This window comes from Argiope bruennichi, chromosome X2 (genome assembly GCF_947563725.1).
Source record: "Argiope bruennichi chromosome X2, qqArgBrue1.1, whole genome shotgun sequence".
Lineage (NCBI taxonomy): Eukaryota > Metazoa > Arthropoda > Arachnida > Araneae > Araneidae > Argiope > Argiope bruennichi.
Window position 1 is genome coordinate 120,376,406 of NC_079163.1, and position 24,300 is coordinate 120,400,705.

General features: G+C 29.1%; 1 protein-coding gene across 3 annotated transcripts in view; it reads left to right on the forward strand.

Moving 5' to 3' along the window:
* The window catches only part of LOC129960359 (uncharacterized), a 163,211-nt gene extending 140,264 nt beyond the window's left edge, over window positions 1-22,947 (forward strand). For 2 of the 3 annotated variants that reach the window (XM_056073760.1, XM_056073759.1), the window contains 4 exons: window positions 16,382-16,467; window positions 17,745-17,804; window positions 17,967-18,027; window positions 20,275-22,947. In XM_056073760.1, the coding sequence (XP_055929735.1) occupies window positions 16,382-16,467; window positions 17,745-17,804; window positions 17,967-18,027; window positions 20,275-22,276 (2,209 nt within the window). In that variant the 3' untranslated portion in view covers window positions 22,277-22,947. Of the gene's footprint in view, window positions 1-12,156; window positions 12,611-16,381; window positions 16,468-17,744; window positions 17,805-17,966; window positions 18,028-20,274 lie in introns of those variants that run through there. The other variant, XM_056073761.1, reaches the window with a different exon arrangement.
* The last annotated feature ends 1,353 nt before the right edge of the window (window positions 22,948-24,300 follow it).

Below are 24,300 nucleotides of genomic sequence, written 5' to 3' on the forward strand. Positions count from 1 at the left end.
TATCCAAGTTTATTTTATATTCCTAACTTTTTTTTTTTTTTGTGATTGCTGCATGCAAAATTTCATTTTTCTTCTGTCTTTCCCAGTCTATCGAGTCAATATTATCTGTTCTATTTTTAATCATAGCTCAAATTATTGAAAAAAAAAAACACCACAGGACTATTCACGTAAGACTAACATATTTCATAATCTCAATTAGTCAAAAAGCATATGTAACATTTTCTACGTGCTACATTAACTGAATTTCCGTATTTAATTACTTTTATGTGTCTGCTAAAGCTCTTTTTAAAAGCGGTAGTAAATTAACTTGAATCTTTTGTTGTTCAAGTGTATTTCAATAATACGAAGAGCTTATGATTTCTCTCCCATTTTTATTATTCTCTGTAAATGTAATTAAATATGTTTTTAAAATCAATAATAAAACTTCCGCGATCTCGTATTTTGCAGTTGTATTTATTAATTTACTTTTCTATTTCTTCATAGGCAACAAATTTCAATTTTATTTTCTCAAGTTTTATCACATTGAAAATAAAAATGGTGCTAAATTATGAATAAAATGGAATATTCACTAATTTATTCTTTGGTACAGACAAAGTTTGTGTCAATTGCCTAGAAAGTTAAATAAATTCTGCCTCAAATGTCTTTTCACATCGGGAAAACTAAATATCATCACCCATTTAATCGTGGTTCGAAATTGGCAATACAATCCAAATTGTTCAACTTTAAAAAATTCGATTTAAATCAACAAATGAATTTCAGTTATATTTCTACTATTATGCTGTAATATTCTCCAAATTATTATTTGCATGTCGTGCAGAAATTTTCCTGCATTTATCTCTTTCATACTCTCAACTTTCCTATATTGCGATTTGAAAAATTTGTACAATTAACATTTGTATTCGAAATAACTCATTATATATATTATGGGATGGATAAATGGACTATAGTCCAACCGGAGTTCCGCTTTCCAAACTTTCATGAGGATATTTGACTCATGAGAGTTGATTTGAAGTGCACAATGTCTACATAAATGATGAGGTTTCGATGGTATAATGTCTCAAAAACGCGATCATTTAGTATTGAAACCAATTTTCTTGCACCAGCTCATTTTAATGTCATTAATTTCTTTTTTTTGTTATTATTATTGTTGTTATCGTTCATATTTAAAATCATAAATAGGTTTGGCATTCATTAAATTTTTTAAGGTCTTCACAGCAAGTTGATTAAAAAAGTTTTTGCTCAAATGTTTGCTCAATCTGAAATTCTACAATCAACTGTGAAAAATCAGTAATATAGAAAACTCTCAATTATTTCTCAAATGTTTGAAGGTCTTCACTGTAAATTGATTTTTTGGAAAATCTTATTTCTCAAATGTTAAATTCTGAATCTAATTGCAGATTAAATGCCCATCATCAATCGTGAAAAATCAGTAATACAGCAAACTACTGATCTCAATTATTTGTGCAAACATCGGGCAAAAAGGTGCAAATAAAAGAAAACTCGAAAGAAATGTAAATGTCTATTTGCCACAATGTTGTTTCCAACATAAGAAAATCATAAACACACATTAACTACTCCGCCAAGAAAAAAAAAAAAAAAAGAACTATTAGTGGTGCTTTTAATTTGAGCAGCGCTATCCGCAGATTCCGCTATCAACTCATTAGCCAATGACAGAGTCAATGGCGTGACGATTTAAGTAAAGAATGAAAAAAAGAAGAAAAATCTGAAAATGTACGGAAATATTTATCCTCCGGGCTCATTTAAAGAATAAAATTGCAACAACATTCACTATCGATGTGACTATCGTTACTTTCCATTTCGATCAATCAACCTGCGCAGACTTTAGAAAAACCGTGCTTACAAACTAGCAAGATAGGATGATTTAAAAAGCATTTCGATCTACTGTGGATAGGCATAATACTATTCCAACACTGGCAAGCAATTGTCAGTAAAGTAGCAATTTAAATTTATAAGTAAATTTTACTTTACGTATGGTTAATTGCATATACAATCTGCTAATAAAATAGTTATAAACCCAATACATACAGGCATTACTTAGTACTTTAAATTTAATTAAGAATTTTTTTCTTATCCTTTTATTTATTTATTTATTTTTTACTTAATCACGTTTCATCCTGTAGCAAACTTATTGGATGAAAAACTGATAATCATAACTCCAACGAAAAACATCTGTGAATTCTAAAACAAGTATCAATATGATATTCAATCTCAGAAATCGAGCTTAATTGAAATTTTAAACATTAAATCACAAGCTGTAGATTTGTTTATTATACGACTTATAAAATGTTATAAAAACCTGTTCGACAAGAAACGTATAAGTGATGATATAGTATAAAGAAAAATGAATAGCTTAAAAAGTATTTGAAGCTTCATGTTTACAGAAAAATTCTTAAAAACGGCAAACAACTGCTATTCATCAAATGCATCTAAATTTTATTGAAAAATTCGTTTTCAAATGAATGGATTTTCTTCCCTTTTCAAGTTGCAGTTTAATTTAGTATTATTGCAAATCTGCAATATTGCTTCCTTGCGCAATTAGTTTCACAAATAGCTCTAATAGATACTGACTCAACTTCTGGCCTTGGTGCAAACTTGGCGACAATCAACGACAAAAATGAAAGATCCCGAATATTTTCAAATCTTGATGATAATTCCATTGGAATTCGAATTTTGATGTTTGTTTTACACGATTCGACACTCTGTTACGGCAGCTCTAAAAATAGAGACGCATAGTCATGCCGAAAGAAGGAATAGTTGAATGAAATCTCACTTAGGAGTGTGATCTACATCATGTTCTGCGCGCTTCGTGCTGCTGCTATTGTTTAATAACGATTTTCTGTTTGTGTGTTGCTGATTTCTGCAAGTATTGTTTTTTGTACGCTTTATCTGTTTTTTAACATGTCTTTTATTTTTTCGTGCAGAAAAAAGTAAGCTGTTGTACCTTTTACCATGACCCATCAGATAGGTTTTTCCAAAACAATATGTCTCGTAACTATACGAAGTATTCTGTTTCAGATAATAAATTTGTAGGTGATATTTATAGGAATTTTAAAAGCATCACACATTTTTTTCTTTTAACACCATTTTCTTCTGCGAGAGTCCTCTAAGTAATTGATAAGAAAAATACCCTTATTCAGTAAAAGATTCCGATCAAAGGTATGCCGGTAATGCTATTATCGATTTCGAATCAATATAAAGACAATTTTTGTTAAATTTATGGACAAAATATTCAAAAAATATAAGAACAAAATATTATCTATTATATTTCTGTCAGCTATCTTAATTTAAATGCAAAATGTATATTCCGAAAAATAGCTAAAAAAATGTCTGTGCCTTTGTCTAATTTTAAAGCATTGGTTATGACCTTGAATTATGATAATTTTTCTAGGCAGAAAAATTAATAAGTTAATACAAAAAATAAATACAATTGTACACAGTAATCAACAAGGGGTCCAGGTTTATTTGCGTAAAGAACTGAAGATCGAAATAAATGGAGATGATTCTATCTCTTCCTTCTTTTATCTCAAAACAATAAGTTCTAAATATTAAAATTGCAATTAAAAATATTTTCGTCAAGCTCTCAAATATCATAATTAACACTATTTCATAATTCTTATGAGACTCCTTTTGTTCCAATTTGTTTTGTCATAATCATGTAACATCATACACTAAATAATATAATGAAAATATCATTTTCCCATATATTAAAAGCAATTTCATTAAAAAGTTTAGATAATACCTTGAAATTTTCAACAAATGTTTTCAATAACATTTGTTGTTTGGTTGCTTCCGTATTTTTCAAAGCGCTTCGTAACCAATATAAATTCTGATAACATCGAAATGAAACTTCGCTACTTCTTCGTTACTCACAGGGAGAATGAATAGCTGGAGGGGAGCAAAAAAACCACTTGTTGACTGAAAGAAGATATTCATGAGCCTGTCTTTTCATGATAAACAATTTATTCTGCGCCGAGGCTTTTATTTTTATAAAAATATTTCAGGTACGAAAAGTAGTTTCTGAAAATAGGGAGAAAAATAATAAATCTTGATTTAATTTCTGATTTAGTCGATCGCTTTTTTTCTGATGTTGCCATAAAAGAAAATAAATATAATGAGAAAAGAATGGTAAATAAATAAATAATATTGATTGATCTTTAAGATTGATATAATTAGTCAAATTATTAGAAAAGCTTTTGAAAACTTATAAATATGTAACGAAATATAAAGAACTATTGATTTATGAGCAATTTTAACCACCCTATTAAGCCAAATTATTTTTAAAGTGATTTATGGAAAGCTTGATGAATAATTCTTGAAAAAGAGGCTACTTTTCAGTCTCAGTGCACCACTTAAATAAGGTAATGGTAATCAGATTTTAAAGAAAAATTTGCTATTTTAATACAACCATAATTCTTCTTGTTCCATTATAATTCTTCTTGTCTGGATGTTTTCAGTAGCTGAAAGAAATAACATTATTTTATTGAGTACATTGATTTCGCACTATAAAATTCAAGTATTGTCAAGGACTGCAGCATTATATGCAACAATCGTTCTATTATCTAACAATTTATGTCATGTAACTTTACCATAGATTAAGCAAAATGAATCTGCATCTCTTTTTCCATCAAATCCTTTCGAAATTCTTGGGAAATTAGATTCCACTAGATTTTGTGATTTTAATTTTCCCCCAAACTTTAAGAAATATATCTTGAATTTTTTTGATGTTCAATATTTCCTCAGATGGCACAGGTTTCGATTGCTAGGCTTAAAACGACACTAATTCATTATTCTTTAACGACTCTCATACAATTAAGAAAATTTGCAACATTGACTATGAGAAGACACATGATATACAAAAGTTTCATACGCAACATTATCTAATTTTTTTAAATTTATCTATTAATGAAATTTTATTCAAAAGCTACTTAAAATTTTCCATACTAAAAATAGTTTTTATTCTTATTAACTATGAATAACTCTACGATCATTTTCAAAAACAGCTTTGAAGCACAGCTCAGTTGGAAACTTTCTTTGAATTTCTGTGAGAAATTCATCATCTATTTCTGGCACACTCTGAGTTTGTTCGTTTCATGAAGGAAAATCCTAAGATAGAATAAAGCCTTTGTGACCGTTTGTCTACCAGATGGTCTTGAAATTATCACAAAAGCTTTGCGACATCCATATTTCGAAATTAGTGTTTATGTTGAGAATAAACTTTGGAAAGTAAACTCGAACTGAGCATAGAAATTCTGTGTGCCCTTTCCTAGGTTTCTCCTTTCATTCTTTAGCGAATTTGAAGGCAACCATCAAGAATAGGACATAAAAACTCTATCTATAGATCTATAGATAATGACTTTTAAAATCTGCAAACGAAAATCTGACACTTTCTTTTAATGAATTTTTAATTTTATATACATCAGTCATATTTTTCTTAAAGATCTATCGATTAATTTTATTCGTAATACTGTAACAAAATGAAATAATATTCAGCTTATATTTGTGGATATGAGGTAATAACACAATAGTTATTTAGGAAGTAAATAAATTCAGCAAATTTCTAAATCCAAAAATAATGATAATGAAATAGTTTTATGTACATAAAATAGTTCCGTAAGAATTTCCTTAGAGTTTTACAGATAAATTTTTTTTTCATTTGCCCATATAAGGCAATTTTCCATCCCTATTTTACTGAATTATCAAGGTTTCTATTATTTGCATTTATAGGATATGCGTAAATTTTTAAGGATTTTTATAATATATATATATATATATATATATATATATATATATATATATATATATATATATATATATATCAATGTGAATATGAAACTAGAAACCGATTGAAAGATTCGAGTTTATTGCGAGGAATTTTTTTTATATCAGTTCTTTCAAATTTTTGAAATCTCGCAGAACTTTTGCATACATATTTGAATAATTAGATGTTAGTTGGGAATTTATTGAAATGAGGAAGATAGTAGATAATTTTAGTCATCAAACAATAATATTTTTTGAACTTTCATCGTCTTATTCTTTAAAAAAAAAAGTTTCTTTAAAACATACATTTTCTTTTTGAAACGAAACCTTTGATGACAGTCTACAATAGTTTTTAATTAAAAAAATTACCAATATGAGATTAATTATAATAATGATAATTAGATTAATTTATGCTTTGATTTTTTGCAACCTAAGAAAAAAATTTTAACTTAAAAATTATTTTATTCAAATGTGATCTCCTGTTCATACTATTAAAGAAAATCTTGAAATATGTACATATGATCTTTTTTTCAACTAATTCCCTTCATTACCATTTATTTTTCGGAATATTTCTTGAATAAAGGGCCCTCTACCTGTAATCAGACCTACTATTCTGTGTTAAATATCGGTTTCCATGTTTTATATTTAAATGCCTACATTATTTCAGGAACAAACTGCTTTAGTAATTCTGCAAGGTCATAGTGTTTTGGTTTGTATATCGTAATTAAATAATATAAAGCATGCTTACTTCTCTTGGGTTTGTCCTTCTATTTAATTCTTATGACTGTTTCAGAAAAATGTTTTCATTAAGAATACCTCCTTTTAAGGAAGAAAAGAACAGACAGTTTAAAAGTTAGTTTATAATTCAATCATTTAATTAATTATATCATTTAACTTATATTAGCAATTTAATTTTTATACCCACTTTTAAGAGAGTTATGAATTTAGATTATAGGCATTTTAAGCTCCGTATTACGGGGGGGGGGATGCCGAATTTTTGAGCGACGCTGGGACCGCGGCTTCATGGCTGTAAGGCTACTGCTTCGAAGACGGAGAGCTCTAGGTACGAAACCCGATTCCACCAAAGAATTGCAGCGTAAATGGTTCTAGTGAATTTTAAATCTGTCAGGATCAAATTCACTCCCATCGGCATGGTGCGGAAGTTTGGAGAGGGAATGTCGGCTCGGATGCTGTCTTCGATATTCGATCAAGGCTCACAGTTAAAAGATCCACACTGAAATAACCCTTGACACTTCAAAACAAGACACGAATATAACTAAATAAAATAACTAGCTTCTCAATCCCGTTTGTTAATTACTTTTATATATTTATTATCCTGTGCTGTTTTGGGATGGATAACTTTAAGCCACGGTCAAATGACGGAAACGAAAAGACCTGAAACAACATAGCTTCAATAATCGTTTTTATTTCTACAAAACTTCTCCGATTAGTAATGTATGAATGCTGATAAAAAATTTCTTTTTAAATTAAAATACCACGATCATTATAATTTGCAAAGTTTTACGTGTGTTTCATGATGATTACTCTTATAAAATATCCAGAACAACCCCTTTTCTTTTCCTTTTAAAAAAGGATTTGAATAAATCAAAATTCAGCAGATAAATGCGTTATAATTTCAAACAGAAAGAAAAAAAATTCAAAAATAAATTAATAAATAAAATGGTATTTCTATTCGGAAAAATATCAAATAAGTACTATTGAAAAGAAAACAAATAGCTATTGACGACTTCTTTCTCTACTCTTTTCCTAAAAAGTTTTTTTAAATAATAAATTATTTTAAATATGCCAGTACTTTAGGTTCCAAATTATGAATTTGTTATAATAATCAGGATCTTGACCTTACCTTGATACCTTGATCTATACTTTACAGAGTGAAAGGGGCGATCCATATGATACGTCACTAATATATTCAAGTTATATTTTTTATGCCGGAGCTCATTCCTATGACGATTCCATTATTTTTCAGTTCGTAACTGTGTTCACAAAAATTTGGAGATTATCCAAAAATTATATAGACTCAACACAGAATTTGTACTGAAAACTGACTGCGTGAAAAAATTCAGATATCTATCGGAACATCCAGAATATTTAATATAAAACTGAAATATACGCCAAAGTCATGAAAATAATATTAGCTACAACGGAAGTAATAAATTTCATTTTTTAAAATTTTATTATCGCCTTTTATTTTTTCATATATGAAATATAGATGAAAGTATTGTAATCGTCAAAAAAATTCGATCTCGAGATTTTGACGAATCTCCGCATTTCAGGTGACACCGAATTCGAAAAACCATTTTGGGCATTATATCTGTCTGTGAACACGATAACTCAAAAATACTTTATGCTAAATGTATGAAACTTGGTATATTGACTCATGATCAAATTTGCTAATTTCTTTTGAACGAAATTCATTTACATGGGAGTCTGTCTATTTGGCCGCTGGAACTCGGAAAAAGGTAAAGAACTAGATATATTAAATTCCGTAAGCAGGTTTAGCATCTAAAATAAACATTTTTTTTTTTTTTTTCAATTTTGAACCAAATCTGTCAAAGGGTTGGTTGGCTGTCGATCCATACTTTCGCACACATGTAAATGCAATAACTCAAAGAGATAAAGGAAATCTGGTATGTGATGTTGTGAATATAACAATAGCTCGATGTCAATTTTGGTTTCAATCGATCGAAAAAAAAGTGTCTCACATACATACACCCAAGATAGATTCAATAAAAATGCTAGATTCGCGTCAATGATCTATATTTCGTAAATATTGTTGAGCAAAGCAATGCAAGGTACTCGCGACCTGATGCAAAGTCTACATTAAGCGGGGGAAGGGAATAACACCTTTATAACAGAGTAGGCAAGAAAGTTGTAGGCAGATCACTCTCTTTGGTAATTTATATTGCCAATATAACACTGATCAAAAGGATTAATAGGCATCCAAGAAGAGCAAATTATTTACTGTTGTCAGATGCGAAAGCTAAATAAACAACTTATAAATCCCTATTAATGGCCAACATTAATAATGAAATGTCCAATATTATTGTTATGATATCTTCACGATACTGAATAGCATTACATCGCGACATTCAAACAATCGAACAACATTTTTGAAACAGCGTGTAATATTTTGTTCTAACTAGGAACTTACAGAATAGAGGGTAGATAGGCTACACAGATTTCAAGTTTTAAATTGCATTTTTTAAATTCATTAATGAATTACAAACGATTTATAATTAATTGTCTCAAGCTGAGTTTTGATTAGTACGGAAAGAATAAAGTCCAACATCTTATGTTGGTGATGACGAATCCTTTGTGGAAATATTAAAATCCTTATTTTTTTCAGTTCGCTGATTCTTCAGGTGAAAGAACGATTAAAATATCAACCAAGAAAGGAATCATTTACAAAGCATTTATCTCATATATTATCCACTTGTTTCAGTGGGAAAAGGGAAATCAAGAGATTCGAGATTGTTATTTTATAGGCTAAATTTTTGTATTCAAAACAATTTTAATATTTTTTTGTATTAAATATGTCGAAAGAAAACAAATACAAATACAGCAACTGAAAATCACTTATTTAGTAGATAGGTTTCAAAACTTCTAAAAACCTTAAATACTTCTTCAGCATAACCTGTTCTTTTAATACAGAATTACAGCAATTTTCCCAGCCGGTGAACAATTTTTAAAAGTAATAACGCCACATATTTTTTCTTGTGTCAAAACCATGGAAAAACTAAAACATTTTTTACCTTGAATTTAAAATTATTAATTATTAACGGTCAAAACTATATGAATATTTAAAACCAAAATAGTCGTATTCCTTCCCTATAAACATTTTTAAGTTCCTTAAATTTACACATTCTGTTTCTAAGATTTCTTTGCTTAAAGTATACTTTTTGCAGGCTAATAAAACAAAGCAGAAGAATCTTGATAGGACGATATTTTAAGTGCAGATTTGCATTATTTTTTAGGTTATAAAATTAGTAACTAGACCCGGGCTGATGGATTGAAAACGGTGCGACGCGCAAAGTTCTGCACCATTGATTTATTTTGCAAATGAAAAATGCCTTTATTTGTTCCTTTCGTCTTTTTTTTAAATTCGAATATAGAAACTTTAATATGAGCAATTGTGAACAGTTCATGTCCGCCAAGGCAATGCTGGGTGCTTTTAGTCTCACTACATTTACAGATAGCGATTAGCGATTGTAGTTCCAGTTAAAATCGAAAATGCCATTAATTGTTTAAAGAAAAGATGCGAATTTTATTATAATTATGAGACATTATAAGATTTTTCTTATGCATAAATAATGCTCCTAAACTTGCCGAGTATAAGCTTCTCAAATGTTACAAAGAGGCGGTTTTGCAAATCGATATAAATGGCACTGATTTATATGTTTTATATGATTTATATGCCATCGAGTTTTGAATTTCAGTATCAAAATACTTCATTGTTTATTTAATTACAATTCGTTTTAATTTTTTTAAAAATTTTGTTACATTTCAGAAAATTATATTGGTTTTCCTATTTAGAATATTATCCCATTTGCAGAAGCATATTTATTAAGAATGAAAATAATAAAATGTATTTCCTGAGATTAATCAATAATGATTTATCTCCTTAGACATTTTATCTACTAAATCCGATCCCCCCCCCAAAAAAAAACACAAACACACACCTGCATTATAATGATAGGATCAAGGAGCTTGCGACAAACATAGAAGAAAATGCAAGAAAAATCCCCCATAGTAGCATTTTTCAAATAAGTCACTTATTAAATAATAAGTTAATCATTTAGTTGTTTTTATTTGATTTATTAACGATTATTTGTATGATAGAAATATTAACTTCGTAAGAATAATTCAACGAATACGTGAAATAATAAACAGAAAAATATAATGATTTTTTGGTCCGAAATTTGTTTCAAGGCCTCGGAAATCAACTATGCATCAGATATCACTTTTTTTCCCGTCAGGTCCCTATGATACTCATATGTACATTAAATATTATGACATTTGGTATTCATTTATAGAGGACATTTTGAAAATCAGGCGACATTAAAAAAAATGGATTTCAAATAGTTTTTTTTAACAAAAAGAAAAGAATTTCCTAAAAACGTTTGAGCAATTCAGAATTTATGATACATTTCCTCATAACAGAAAGAAACTTAACAAAAGCCGTTTTTTATTACCTACTCGACTTGCAATGAAATGATTTCCATTTCAGAGTTGTCTTTGGTAATTCACAGAATATCAACTGTTAGTTGCCGGAAATGTTGAAAGCATATATATGTATATAATATGCATGCCTTTAAGTAATATAAGTAAGAATTTTGCATTAGCTAATCTATTTTGCTTAGTTTAATAGATATTTCATCTTTTTAATCCATAATTAAGAGATGACAAACTAGCCAGTCCCTGCTTTATTAGTACACAATTTGAAAGATTATTTATTGAGAATTATCAACCTGAAAAGAATATATCAGCAATGTGTTGGAAACTAAATATTGTCATTTTAGCTTATATTTCTGTAATTGGTAAGGAGTGACCTCTACATCCTACAAAGTGTATGAAAGAGCAACATTTGACAGATTATAATTAAGCATTCCTTCTTGAATTTTCTTGGAGTGCTTAATTGTTTTAATTCAAAAGGAGTTTATGAAAAAAAATTAATTTAAGTGTATTAATTAAAATTAAATTTTAATTAATATAATTTTAATTTTTTGAATTATGAAAAAACATTTAGTAATTACAGAATTTTTAATTTGAATTCTATTCTGTTTAATTATTTATAATTAGCGAAAAAGCTATTCCATGGATTATCTTTCTTATTTTTCAAACTAGCTTAAATTAATTAGTTAGTTATGGAAGAGTAGAGGAAAACCACAGTTGTCTCAGAAATAAGTGAGTTTTGACAAATGTTTATTGTAGGAACAAAGAGGAACGTAGGAAGGTTTACGACTTTTATGAATTCGGAATTCATTGCTATACTATTTTGTATCTAGTAAATGATGGTTATAAAAATAGAAGATAGTTTTCCTTACATTATCTTGAAAATGAAATTCTTACCTTTGTTAAATTTCATTATCTTGATATTTATTTTTATAAAATGTGTTTGTGATTCGCAAATTAAATTGAGATTCCGTCTTTATTTAAAGTAAACAGGTGAAACCTTTTTTATAATCAAATATTAAAAGTAAACATTTTTGCTCCTTTTTTTCGTGTAACTTTTAATAAAGAAAAGCATTGGGGAAGAGGAAGTGAAAGAGATAGAGAGAAACTTTTCATATTATTTATTGCATATAGATGGCGCGACGAGCTAAAGTATTGTTTTCTTGCATTAAAGTAAATATTTACGTTGTCAGAAGTAGTGTAGCATCTGGAGACATTCGAGTAAAAGTTAAAACTATTTTACATTAGTATTACACACTTTAGAGATCCTCTTAAAATTATTTTAGGCATTTTAATTTTTTTTTTCGTTACCAAACTGCTGACAAGTCAATCTTTCTCTAGAATTTTTTCTATCTTATTTCTATTTTTGCATCAAGGACAGCTCTCAACGTGACTATCGCACCCTCCCCTGAAATGGCACTATATTTAGAATCTTTTCTGCAAATTAACACTAGAGAAATGAGGTTTTACGGCTGGTGTCCCTTAAACATTTGGCACAACAATATGATAACTTGGGAGAAGAATCTTCTGAAAGCTCTGTTATGAAAATATGATTGTATACAAAGTGGTATAAAATGGCATGTACTTTCTTAAGTTTGGTGCAAATGGTATTACAATGGAGACAAAGCGAAAGAAAAAAGTAATGTACCATGCATGTTTATATAACCTTTTTATTCTTGTTTTTCGCCATCATAACCTGTATCAATACTAAATAAGATATTCTAACTACAGTAGAGAACTGAGAATTGACGGAGGAGAAATTATGGTGAACGCGATCGAGTTGAAAACTTGCTATCGCCAAAATGTATGTTGATATTATATATATATATTCGTTAAAAGAAAACTATTAGAATATTTAAAAATTGATTGGAAGCAAAGATAGCCAATTCTAATGACATGTCAATCTATATTAATATGTAACATTAAAAGCCAGTAATGAGGGGGTGGAGAAAGTCATAGTGAGTGTTTTGGCGCCAAATTTATACAGGTTTAATTAGCGTTAAAAAACTGACTTTTAATTTGTTTTATTTTAGACAATGCTGCATCCAAAAGAAGAACATAGTAGTTTCTCTACTTAATACTAGAATTTTTGGTGTGACAAAAACAATTTTCCTTAATTGAGAACTGTAATATTTTAACAAAAAAAGAATTACTTCTTTCAATATTTATTAAAGAAAAAAAAATTCCTTTTTTTGCAACTTTATGTTTTTCCATTTGATTTAAATTTTATACCTTCCTATGATAATACATTTTGCTAAAATTCTTTTAAATTATAAAATAAGTTTCTTATTCCTCTGCTGTAGACAGTATTAAGAAAATTTGGAAGTAATACTGTTTTTCTTTGCCTTAATTATGCTGTTAAGTGAAATTTTATTAAAAAAAATTATTATTTTGTTTTTACTATTTGATTTTGGAAAACATCAGAATAAAGATAGATGAATTTAGTATATTCTTTTAAAACAGCACATTATTTCTATTAACTTAACTTCAAATAGTAAAACTTAAGGATATTTATTTCACTTAATGATCAACAATAGACATTTTTATTCTTAATTGTAGTTGCTTTTTGAAATTTTTATTAGCTTGAATGAACATTCAAATCTATATAACAGTTGTTTGAGGTATCATACATTTTATTTTTCATCCAATAAGTTATGTATCTTTTTTTTTTTTTTTTTTGTTCAAGAAATCACAGTAGCATTTATTTATAATCAATAAACATATTTAACTTATTAATTAAATATGTTTATTGACTATAAATAAATGCTACTGTGATTTCTTAAACAACTTATTGACTATATATTTATTTTCTTGACTATCTATTTCTTGATTTATTGACTATATATTTATTTTAAACTTAACTTCTTGAATGAAACTTAAAGCAGTAAAACTTGTTAAATTCCTTGGTGTTGATTTTTATCATTAGAAAATAATATAATGTTGTTGTATTCTGAAGATCAATGAAACAGACAACATCAAAGCTAACTGAATCATTCAAAATTATTCTTCTATTAATCACAAATCATTGACATTGTTTTACTCAAATCTTAGATTTATTTTGTCATATGTAGATATTCTTTAGCAACTGAGTTTGTTTAACATGTATCACTTTCTCTAGATGTTTCGATTTTTTTTACATTTGATGGTCAAGGAAGCAATTATTTTCAAATCTGAAGACTTATCTACTTCATCAAAATGTGATATGTAAATTAATGCATTGCTAAAAATTGTTGAAAAATCCTAATTTGTGTATGTTTTTAGATTTCCTTATAAATTAAATATGCATTGTCAAATATATTTATTTAAATTTTTAATTGATTAGTAAATATCTAACAATATGTATACATAATATAATCGAGAATCAAACTTAAAGTTGCTTCTTTGAAAAACTATTTTATTAAGCAACATATTGATTATATTATCTTTTTTATGCAGGGAAAATCCCCCAAAGGATAGAAACTAATCATAGCATGAGTTCTTTGAGGGGAAAAAATGAAGGGTTCTCATTTTAAATGGAAATAAATAATATTTAAATTATTCATTATAAAATTGATTCTAACTTGCCGATTCAGTTAAGAAGGCATATAATAAATTCTGACTTAGATAATTGCTCTTAATTAATAATATTTGAAAAAAATCAAAGTGGGGTGAATTTTAATGCTGAATAACTCAATAAAAGAAAGGATTTATCATACATTTTTGCTTCCAAATAATTCATACTATAACCTAATGAAGATTGTTGAAGAATCGTCAAAGTTGGAATTTAAATAATTTATTTAAATTTTCAAAATTTAGAGAAATTTTACTAAATTCATTGACATGAATGGCGTCATAGTATAATGAAACCAGAATACCCATTGAGCAGAAATCTATTTTTGAAGAGTTGCTGTATATTACATTAGAAAGATAGTAAACATTTTAAAAGTTCTGAATTTCATTAAAATACTTTGTGTTGAAATTCCTTTTACTTTTCATTCGGTGTTTTCCATGGCATAAATTTTCCAGCATAAGGAAATAATCCTGTAAAATTATATACTAATTTAATGTTGAAAATGGCAAAATTCGGAATGTACATTATTAATATGAATTTATTTTCTTTTGGTAATAGATGTTATCTGATAGCCACATTTTTGCATTATAGTTATAAAATAATTTTGATAATGCAAGTTTTAAGTTTTAATTTTTGTACTTCATGATCTACTTCATAACAGCTATTATGGCAGGGAAATGAAAAAGTGTGCATGTTCCAGTAAAAGATAGGAATTCTATTTCAGTCAGATTATATTGGATAGAAAACAGTCTAACCTTCTATTTAATTAAATGTAATGCTGAATAATGCTTTCAATTTTAAAGGGCTTTGCCGATGCTGGTTAAACTGGGCAGTTGATTGAAATTGTTATTACAAAGAGAATGAATATGAATAAAATATATGTGAAATAATAAGCATCATGGCAAAGAAAATTTATTGCATATATATAAAACAAAGTGTATAAAATTATAGTGAGGATTTATTTCTTAAACATTTTCTAATATTAACATGTACATGACATGAGCATGTACAATGTGTAATGAAATAAGATAATTCTTGCTTTCATTAATTTTATGTCTTACTGTCTGTATTTTTTTCTTGTATCTCTTAATTCACATCTTTTAGATTTGATTCAAATCTACTGATGCAAATGATAATTAATTCTATTTCTGTTCTAAAAATTCACAGCAGAAAAAGCAACTTTTATCGATTAGTAAATTTTACACGACTTTCTTAAACTTTTAGCAAGTGATGTTTATGTTTTTTAATTATATGCAGTGATATTTTGTTTTCTAAATAATTTTATATCTTTGCTTACTATTGAATAAAAAAAAATGTTAAGTAATTGTTTGTGATATTTAAATTTTTTTGTGTTTAATTGCTTTAAAAAAATATAAATGTGTTAAAATTAGTTAAATAATATTTGTTACTATCATTGTTTTAATTGATTTATTATAATTTATTTAATCATAATACTTTTTTTCTTTTTTTGATATGTTTACTTGTATTCTTTTTTTACATTTCATAGTAAATGTACTTTAGAAAGTAAATTGTAATTTTATAATTTTTTATGCATTAAAATAAAGTAGTAAATCTTTACTTTACCTGTTTGCTGAATAAAAGCAAGATTTTGATATGAATGTAATATTGAACTTAGCAATGCTGATGAATTAAGTATAATGGATACTGATTTAGTATTGAGTTCAAAATGCTTATAATTTTATATTAAATATTTACCGATGATAAAAACCTGCATTGTAATATCTGCTTAAAATTAATTGAAAATATTTTATATCATTTATTTCATTATTAATGATGATATTAACCAATAAGTTATAAAAGGAATGATTTATTATATATATATGCATTTTCTGTTTATAGGGATTTGAAAGAATATGATCCTGATGATCTTGTTGAGAGTGGGCTTTCTCAATCATGGGCCCAAACTATACCTGATAGTGGACCAGGTACTGTATTGAAGGCATTTTTAAAAATTCTGTTTGTCATAAGTTTGAAATGATTTTTTAATCAAAAAATAAATATAAATGTGAATTTCTTTTATTGATATTTTTGAGTAAATTGATTCATTTAATGGTCTCTGTGATTGTGATTAAAGGATAATTGCAGTGCATTTATCTTTCAAACTGATTATGGCATTAAAATAAAGTATGCAATGAAAAACAATGGGTATTTTATTAGATATTAATAATAATAGATATACAATAGAACTTTTTCAGTAATTTTAAAAGATTGCTTCAAAGTTACCATATATTAAAGGCATTCCCACTAAGGAGTATTTCAAAGGTGGAAAGAGCAATTTACCATATAAATAAGCAGATTTTTGTTTCCCTGATGAGTATAGAAAAAGTGGAGCTCTGTCTTTCAGTCACCCTGGATGCCAAGGCAGGGCAAGGTTCTTTAGGGGTTCTTTCTTACACTAAATGAGAAAAAAAAATTATTTCATTTTGTCTTTTGTATAGTTATTATTATATCCAGTTAGTAGGAATTATTCAAATATCTATTCATTTATTTTTTGTTTGTTACAATGTGGAAATGGGAGGGGGGAGGAACTTGCACTCTACACAATGAAATTGTTTGCTTTTGGATGTAGATTTGTTATGTGTTTTTTAAAAATCTTCCATCAACAAATTTAAAGACAGAGGTTCCATCTTACAATTCTAAAAATTGCTGTTCATTATTTATATAGGATAAGTATTCTACTGATTATTTTGAAAATATGGAAAACTCAGATTATATATGTGTAATATTTCGATAATTTATGGACATTAAAAAATGCGGCCTTTTCCAACATCCAAGATTATTAAATAATCAAGATGTTAAAGCATCACAAGGAAATTATATATATAAAATTCAGCAAATAAATTCATCTTAGAAAGTATGGAAACAAATTTCCTACTGATGTAAAGATGAAATACTTTTCTTTGCAGTACTTAAGAAGATTTTTTTAAAAAAATATTTAATAAGTTATGTTTGCTAAATTGTTGACGTTTTATTTATAATTCTATAATGAAACATACTTTAATTTCTTTGATGTTATAACAATTCTGATTGACATATCAGTGATACAATGTATAGGTTTCAGTGTGTGAAAGGTTATAGCAATTATTACCTTGTTAAAAATAGGAAGGACAAAACAAATTTATAAATAATAAATAGTATAATTATTTTTCTTTAATTATTATCATTTGTAAATTAATTTCCATTGTTTATTTATTTATTACAGACGAATTTTCCGCAGATATAGAATTACAAGATATACCTTCGAAAAGAGCTTCAACTAAAGGTAATAAATTTATGACTTCATACAAAAAGTGTATAATTTTCTTTTGTCTTTCATAAATATGTTGTGTATGCATGAAAAGTTTCATATTTACATTTCTTTTTTAATTGAACATTTTACTACTATATTTTAGTATTTATTAATATTTTTTTGCTATTTTTATAGGTAAGAGTGCTACTGAACCAAAGAGATCAGATGATCTGTCAGATTCGTCATCACCTGAAAGGTAAGTGCACTTTGTGGTCTGTTTCTTTTCTAGGAATATATTATATGTTCAAGAAGAGTACAAAAGCAGAAACATCTATTCATGTTTATGGTGCATTATAAGCTGTTCTGTCTATTATTGATTGTCAATAAAACATTGATTTATTCATACAGTTTGATAAGAAATTGGTAATAATAAGGATCTTCAAAGGCATCACATATTGCACTTATTGAGTATTTTCTCTTCTGTCAGAAAAGATTCCTTCTATTCTATGATATTTTTGAAAGGCGTATGAATCACTTTTGTTCTGTACAGTTATTAGGACATTGAAAGAAAATTAGGAAAAATGTTGTTTTCTGGACAATCGGAGTCCTTAAAATAATTTTTCAAGTTTTAAATGTAATGATCTTGTTTTTTTAAATATATTTTTTCAATAATTTTCATAATTTTTTTAAAAAATTTTTCTGTATTTATTTTTTTAAAGAAATTTCTGGAACTTGTTAAATTTCAGTAATAATGAAAATCTTAAACTATTGATATCTGATGTAATATTAGTAGCTTAACTCCTTAAAGTACGCTAGTTTTATATATCACATTTATGCGTTCAGTAAAACCTCATGACACTTTTTTAAAATTGCCATTGTTTTTAAACATTGAACTATGATTTTCAAATACCATCATGGAGAAGTTTATAAATCACCCCCCCCCCCCAAAAAAAAAGAACGATTATAAATAAGCAATTTGTTTGCAAATAAACAAGACAGTAATTTATTCCCAAGCTGTTTATATACAGGGTGATTCAAATTAAAGTATCCCTGTTTGGGACTCCCTGATGAAAGAACCAGTCAATGTAACGTCTTCATATTTGGAGAATATACATTTCAGTCAATGAGAAATTGATTAGTGCATTAAAATAAATAAAGTTAAAAAAAAAAAAGACCGTTAGGTGAAATATGGCTCCACGGTCGGTTTAAGGTAATGAATATGAAACATGACACATCTAAAGGTCAGAACACGAGGTAAAAATGTTATAAACTTTAATACTCAACTCAACTTTAATTACTATAGAAATTCCAATGATAGTAACAAACGACAGATAGCACAAAGAACAAACAAAAGTTTTACAGGTGGTTTTCAATGTGCCCACCTTGCTTCAGGGCTAACATGTTACGCCGTCAGGGCTAACATGTGATTTTCTCAAAGAAAAATGGGCGAATCAAAAGGGTCGCAGTGAAGCTGATCCAAACAATAACATGCAGTGAATGCAATGGCATTTATAGAACCTGGTGAAGATTTTGTTCCACCTCCATTCATGACAAGAAAGTTAAAGCGAACGTTTCACACACATCGCTATCGGCTGGTTTTAACTCTTGCAAGCGATTGATATACGGATATGCTTTGAGTGCTATCCGCATGCACCTCCAAACTGCAATGTATGGCAACTCCAATTGCCTTTATACGACCCGAGCATTAGATGTTCCTGCTGTGTTCGTCGCAACGACAGGGGTTGCGACGTCTTCACCCACCTGCGATATCCGTGTTTTACGTCCACGGCCTGCTTTAACAGTAAAGCTTCCTGTTTCCTCGAAATGTTTGACCATTCGCCGCAGAGCGCAAAGTGTTATTGGACCTGTACGCAAAGATTTCTGCCCTCGGTATAAGCGAAGCGTTTTATCAGTATTATTGCTGTTTTGGTAAAATAACTTTAATAGCAGCGCTCTCCGGCAAAGAATTGTCATGACCTAAGAATGTTCGGAACCTTTACGCCCAGCTTTTTATCTGTTACGAACGACCTTTTGTTCACATATTATGCAAATTTTCTTCTCCAGTGCAGCTCGCACTTTCGAATTTTTTTTTTTTTTTTCCCTAGCTGGCGAAATTTGTGTGTTAGTAATGTAACAATGAGGTTTATTACAGATACCTCGTATTCTGTCTTTTATTGTTGATACCGTGTTTCATATTCATTACCTTAAACCGATCGCAGCTCCACATTTTACCTAGCGGCCTTTTTTAAAACTATTTTTAATTGCATTAATCAATTTCCCATGGTCTGAAATGTATATCTTCCAAATATGAAGGCGTTCCGTCGACTGGTTCTCTCTCCTGTTCGTCCCAAACAGGGATATTTTAATTTGAATCATCCTGTACATGAGTTATGTGCTATTCTTGCTTTTGGAATTTTGTAACTGTCATTCTTCCTGCTTCGTCTTAGAGAATATAGATATTGGACTTCTATATGTTTGCTTTATTTGTTTTCTTCTATTTCAGACCTCCTGAAGTCACAAGTGTTGTAAGAAGAAGATCATCTGTTGGTATACAAAGACAAGCATCTGTTTGTCTATCTGATGAAGAAGACCAAACATTTGAACATAAGCGGATTCCAGAGGAAATATCAGAGCACGAAAAGTTACCTGAATTGCGGCATAAGGAGGTTACTAGAGTTGCTGCTATTGTTCATCGCAGCTGCAATGACAAACCTCCTCCTCCACATAGTTGGGATCAAACATCTGTATGTTCTTCCAGTTCGCAGCCTGTAATGGGAGTTCGTCACCCACCTTTCATTCATTCACATTCATCTCCTGATTCAGGTAGCACTGCCAATGTGCTTGACACCAAACATGGGCGAGTATCTAGCACTATTTCTTTACATGGAATCCCTGCTGATACTCTAGCTCGGGTGGTTGATCTTGAAGATTATCATTACAGTCGGCAACAAGTATGGGAATTAGCTACTCAGGGAGCAACACTCCTTAAAGATAAATCCCAATCCAGTTTGGATGTAGCTGCAGGAGCTGAAGGATGGACCTCAGATCCTTCTCATATTCAACAAGCAGCGAGTACTGAAGCTGGGCTGTTAGAGAAAAGCCTTGAAGAGCATCAGTTAGATCATCTACAAACACTTCTTCAAAGATATTCACCCGTCGATGAAGAAGATGTACGGATTTGGAGTAAAGTCCGTTATAATGATACAGGAAGTAGAGAGGACATTCGTGAGGAGGTAATTGAAATGATATCTGGAGAAAGTTCAGATGACAGTAATAGCAGTGCTGAAAGTGAATTACTAAAGCAGCAGTCCCGCCAGTTGTGGGAGTTACGTGCTACATTAGAAGATGAAGAAGATAAACTTAGTGATACTCAGGAAGCAGCAAACGATGATCCACCAGATGAAAATCCATCGGAGTTGCCAGACATCTTAGCTTCGCATGCAACATCATTTGAATCTAATGCTGACGTGTCTTGCGACGATCCTGGATATGAATGTGATGACAGCGATTACCTTCAGCTACCCTCTCATGAACTGCGCAGGCATTGCTACAAAAGTTTATTGAATAAGCGGTTGCAAAAGCGGACACCTGGAGGTGAGAGTAGCTTTGACAGCTGGGAAAGCTCATCTACAGATCGGACAGAAGGTGCTACAACATCATTTGAGTCCACTACTGATAATACAGACAGTACAGGTGAAGGACAAACCAATAGACTGCAGCAAATGAAAGCTGATAGTGGTTATAAATCCATGGAAAGTAATGGTAAAGCTCCTCGTTTGTGTCGAAAGCAGTTGCAGTTTACTCTTGAGGGGGACAGTGTAGATCAAATGATGACCATGGAGGACACATTTGATGAAGTTGAAGTATTATTTAAAACTCCTGATGTACAAGTAACTGATACTATCAAGACCAAATCCTCAATTGAAACTTCCAAGGTAGTATCATTTGAAGGTGTTACAATAGAAGGAGAAGGAGAAGGTCTTCCACTGAGTGAACTCCAGGTGCACAAAAAGAAATATAAGAGTGCCTTGAAGAAGCACTGTACTGAAAGTGATATACAATGGAGTGATCAATTGTCTGAAATGACAAGTGAAACACGTGGTAAAACATCAGTGTTTCAAAGATTTTTTCGCTCAGGACGTCTCAAATTTGAGCATATGCATCAATTTAGAGACTATAGTATAGATGAGAAATCTGATGCACTCTTTCGGGCATTTTCTCGGCATGATAGTGAAGGTGATTATCATCGTACTCGGGGACCTCGTCTTCATGGTCACATGAGACTACATCACCGATCACTGCCATCTACTGAAAGTAGTAGTCCCCATCTTCCAAGGAAAATTCTCTCACCTCAAGTCAGTATTGAGGAAGAAAGCTGTGAAAGTGGAGAAGAACAAATTGATAAAGCCGGAGGGTCAGAAAAGCAGCAAGATACTAGAAGTCATTGTGAGACCCAAGCTCAGATCTCTGTGATATGTCCCTCACATGGTGGAGAAGGACAGTAGACCTTTTGCAATGATCCAAATTTATAACTATTTCGTGGGACCGAAGCACAAGACTGAAAGCATAACAGTATTCTTTGAAAAATTGTACAGTGTGTCATTTGGACACTAAAAAATACAGTGGCATAAATATTACTTTGCACCTCTTTGCTGCCTGCACAAGTATACATTTCAGATATTATGTATCAACAAAAAGATGTTTTTCAAAGAAATGCCCCTCTGCAACACAAGTATTTCATTTTCATGTCCTATGAAGTTTTCAAAACTAAGGATAGAACTATTATTTACATTTGCTCATTCTGTTTCTCAGTTAACTGCTATTTTGTTCACAAAGTGCTATGATGCAGAAGATATCAAGATAAGTTATTGAAGGTACTAAAACAAACTGTAGATTGATTTTATTGTATGACTGTGCATTGTGGTAGGATTGCATCTCACAATTTTTCTTGTTCTGTACATAATATGAAGAAACGTGCATGTTATTAATCTGTGTTTTAACTTACGCACCTGCAGAGGGAGGCAAGAAATTTAATTTTTTATAATGATGCCTTTGTTGCAGTCATTTATGTGGTCACCATATTCTCTTGATTCTGAATGAAGTCTTGCACCCAAGATAACTTAATTTTTTTTAATGACTTGAACTGCCAAATTATAAAATAAAAAAATTGTGAGAATTTGTGTGCAGTCTATTTTTTCCTATCTATTGGTGATTACTTGGAACTGCATACGGTTTTCTTCAAGGAAGCATTTTGTGTTTTGGAAAATATTTTGTACAATGAATTTTAGAAACTAGATTAGTTTTTAAATATTTTTGTCTTTGTTATTTGAATATGAATAAGATTATTTATTAATTTGTTTACTTTATTTATTCTTATCACATTTATGATTCTTTTGAATTTCTTGGAATATATATATATATATATATATATATATATATAATGACCCTCCATCATTTTTAGTTCATCATTCATCATAAACTATATATCTTTTTTTTTTTTTTTTTTTGGTCTCCATAATCTGTAAATTTGTTTATAACTAATTTATATTTTTCGTTGGTTAATATCAAAACAATGAAAATAAATTTTTGTCCTTCACATGACAAAAAAAAAAAAAAAAAAAAAAAACTGGGAGCATCAGATACTGCCATTTTTTATATTAATACTTTTTAGCTTTATTCTCTTTCTCTCCAAAAGATTTTAAAATCATTTTATATATTATTCAGTGAATGTTTGCCACTCTTTTTCTAAAAATTTTGAAATTGAAATTATTCTTTGCAGTTTATCAAATAGATATTTAAATTTATTTTTTAAAAAGCATTAAAAATGTTTTATTTCTGATTCTAATGAATTTAAATAAGAAATTATCTAATGTGCAGTTAATACTGATGCATCCAAGTATTATTTTTTCTTATGTGTCCAAATATTTTTTTTCTTCTGATGGTAAATATGATAATAATTTAGTAGCAGTTGCAATTAGTAATGAATAGAAATATTTGTACTTGTTTGAATTTTGAGATAAACGTTGTGTATTGGTTCATCCAGTTTCATTCTTCATTCTTACTTGTTTGAATTTGAAGTGCATACAAAAATTAATCTTTTCCATTTAATAATAGTTATCTGAACAAAATCCACACATAATTTTTATTGCAAGCATATTTTTGATATATTATTTTCAGTTTAATGGTTGAGTTGCATTGCAAAAATTTAGGAAAAATTAACGTATAATTTCTTGCATCATATTTTAATATTTAAATGGGAGGTTAATGCAATGGTTGGTTACCATACTTTGTATGAAGAAAGCATGGATAAGAAAACTAATAATTTTTGCAAAGTAGGCTTCAAATCTTTTTATAAAGGTTGCTACATATTTATTTATAATACTACAAATTTGAAATGCCTTTTCATTGTATCAAATGAGACTACCATTATGGATAAAAAATGGCATAGAATATTGATAGAAAATTGTTAAATTCTAACTAAGCTATGAATTAATAATTATATTTAAGAACAATCAAATAAGATTATTTA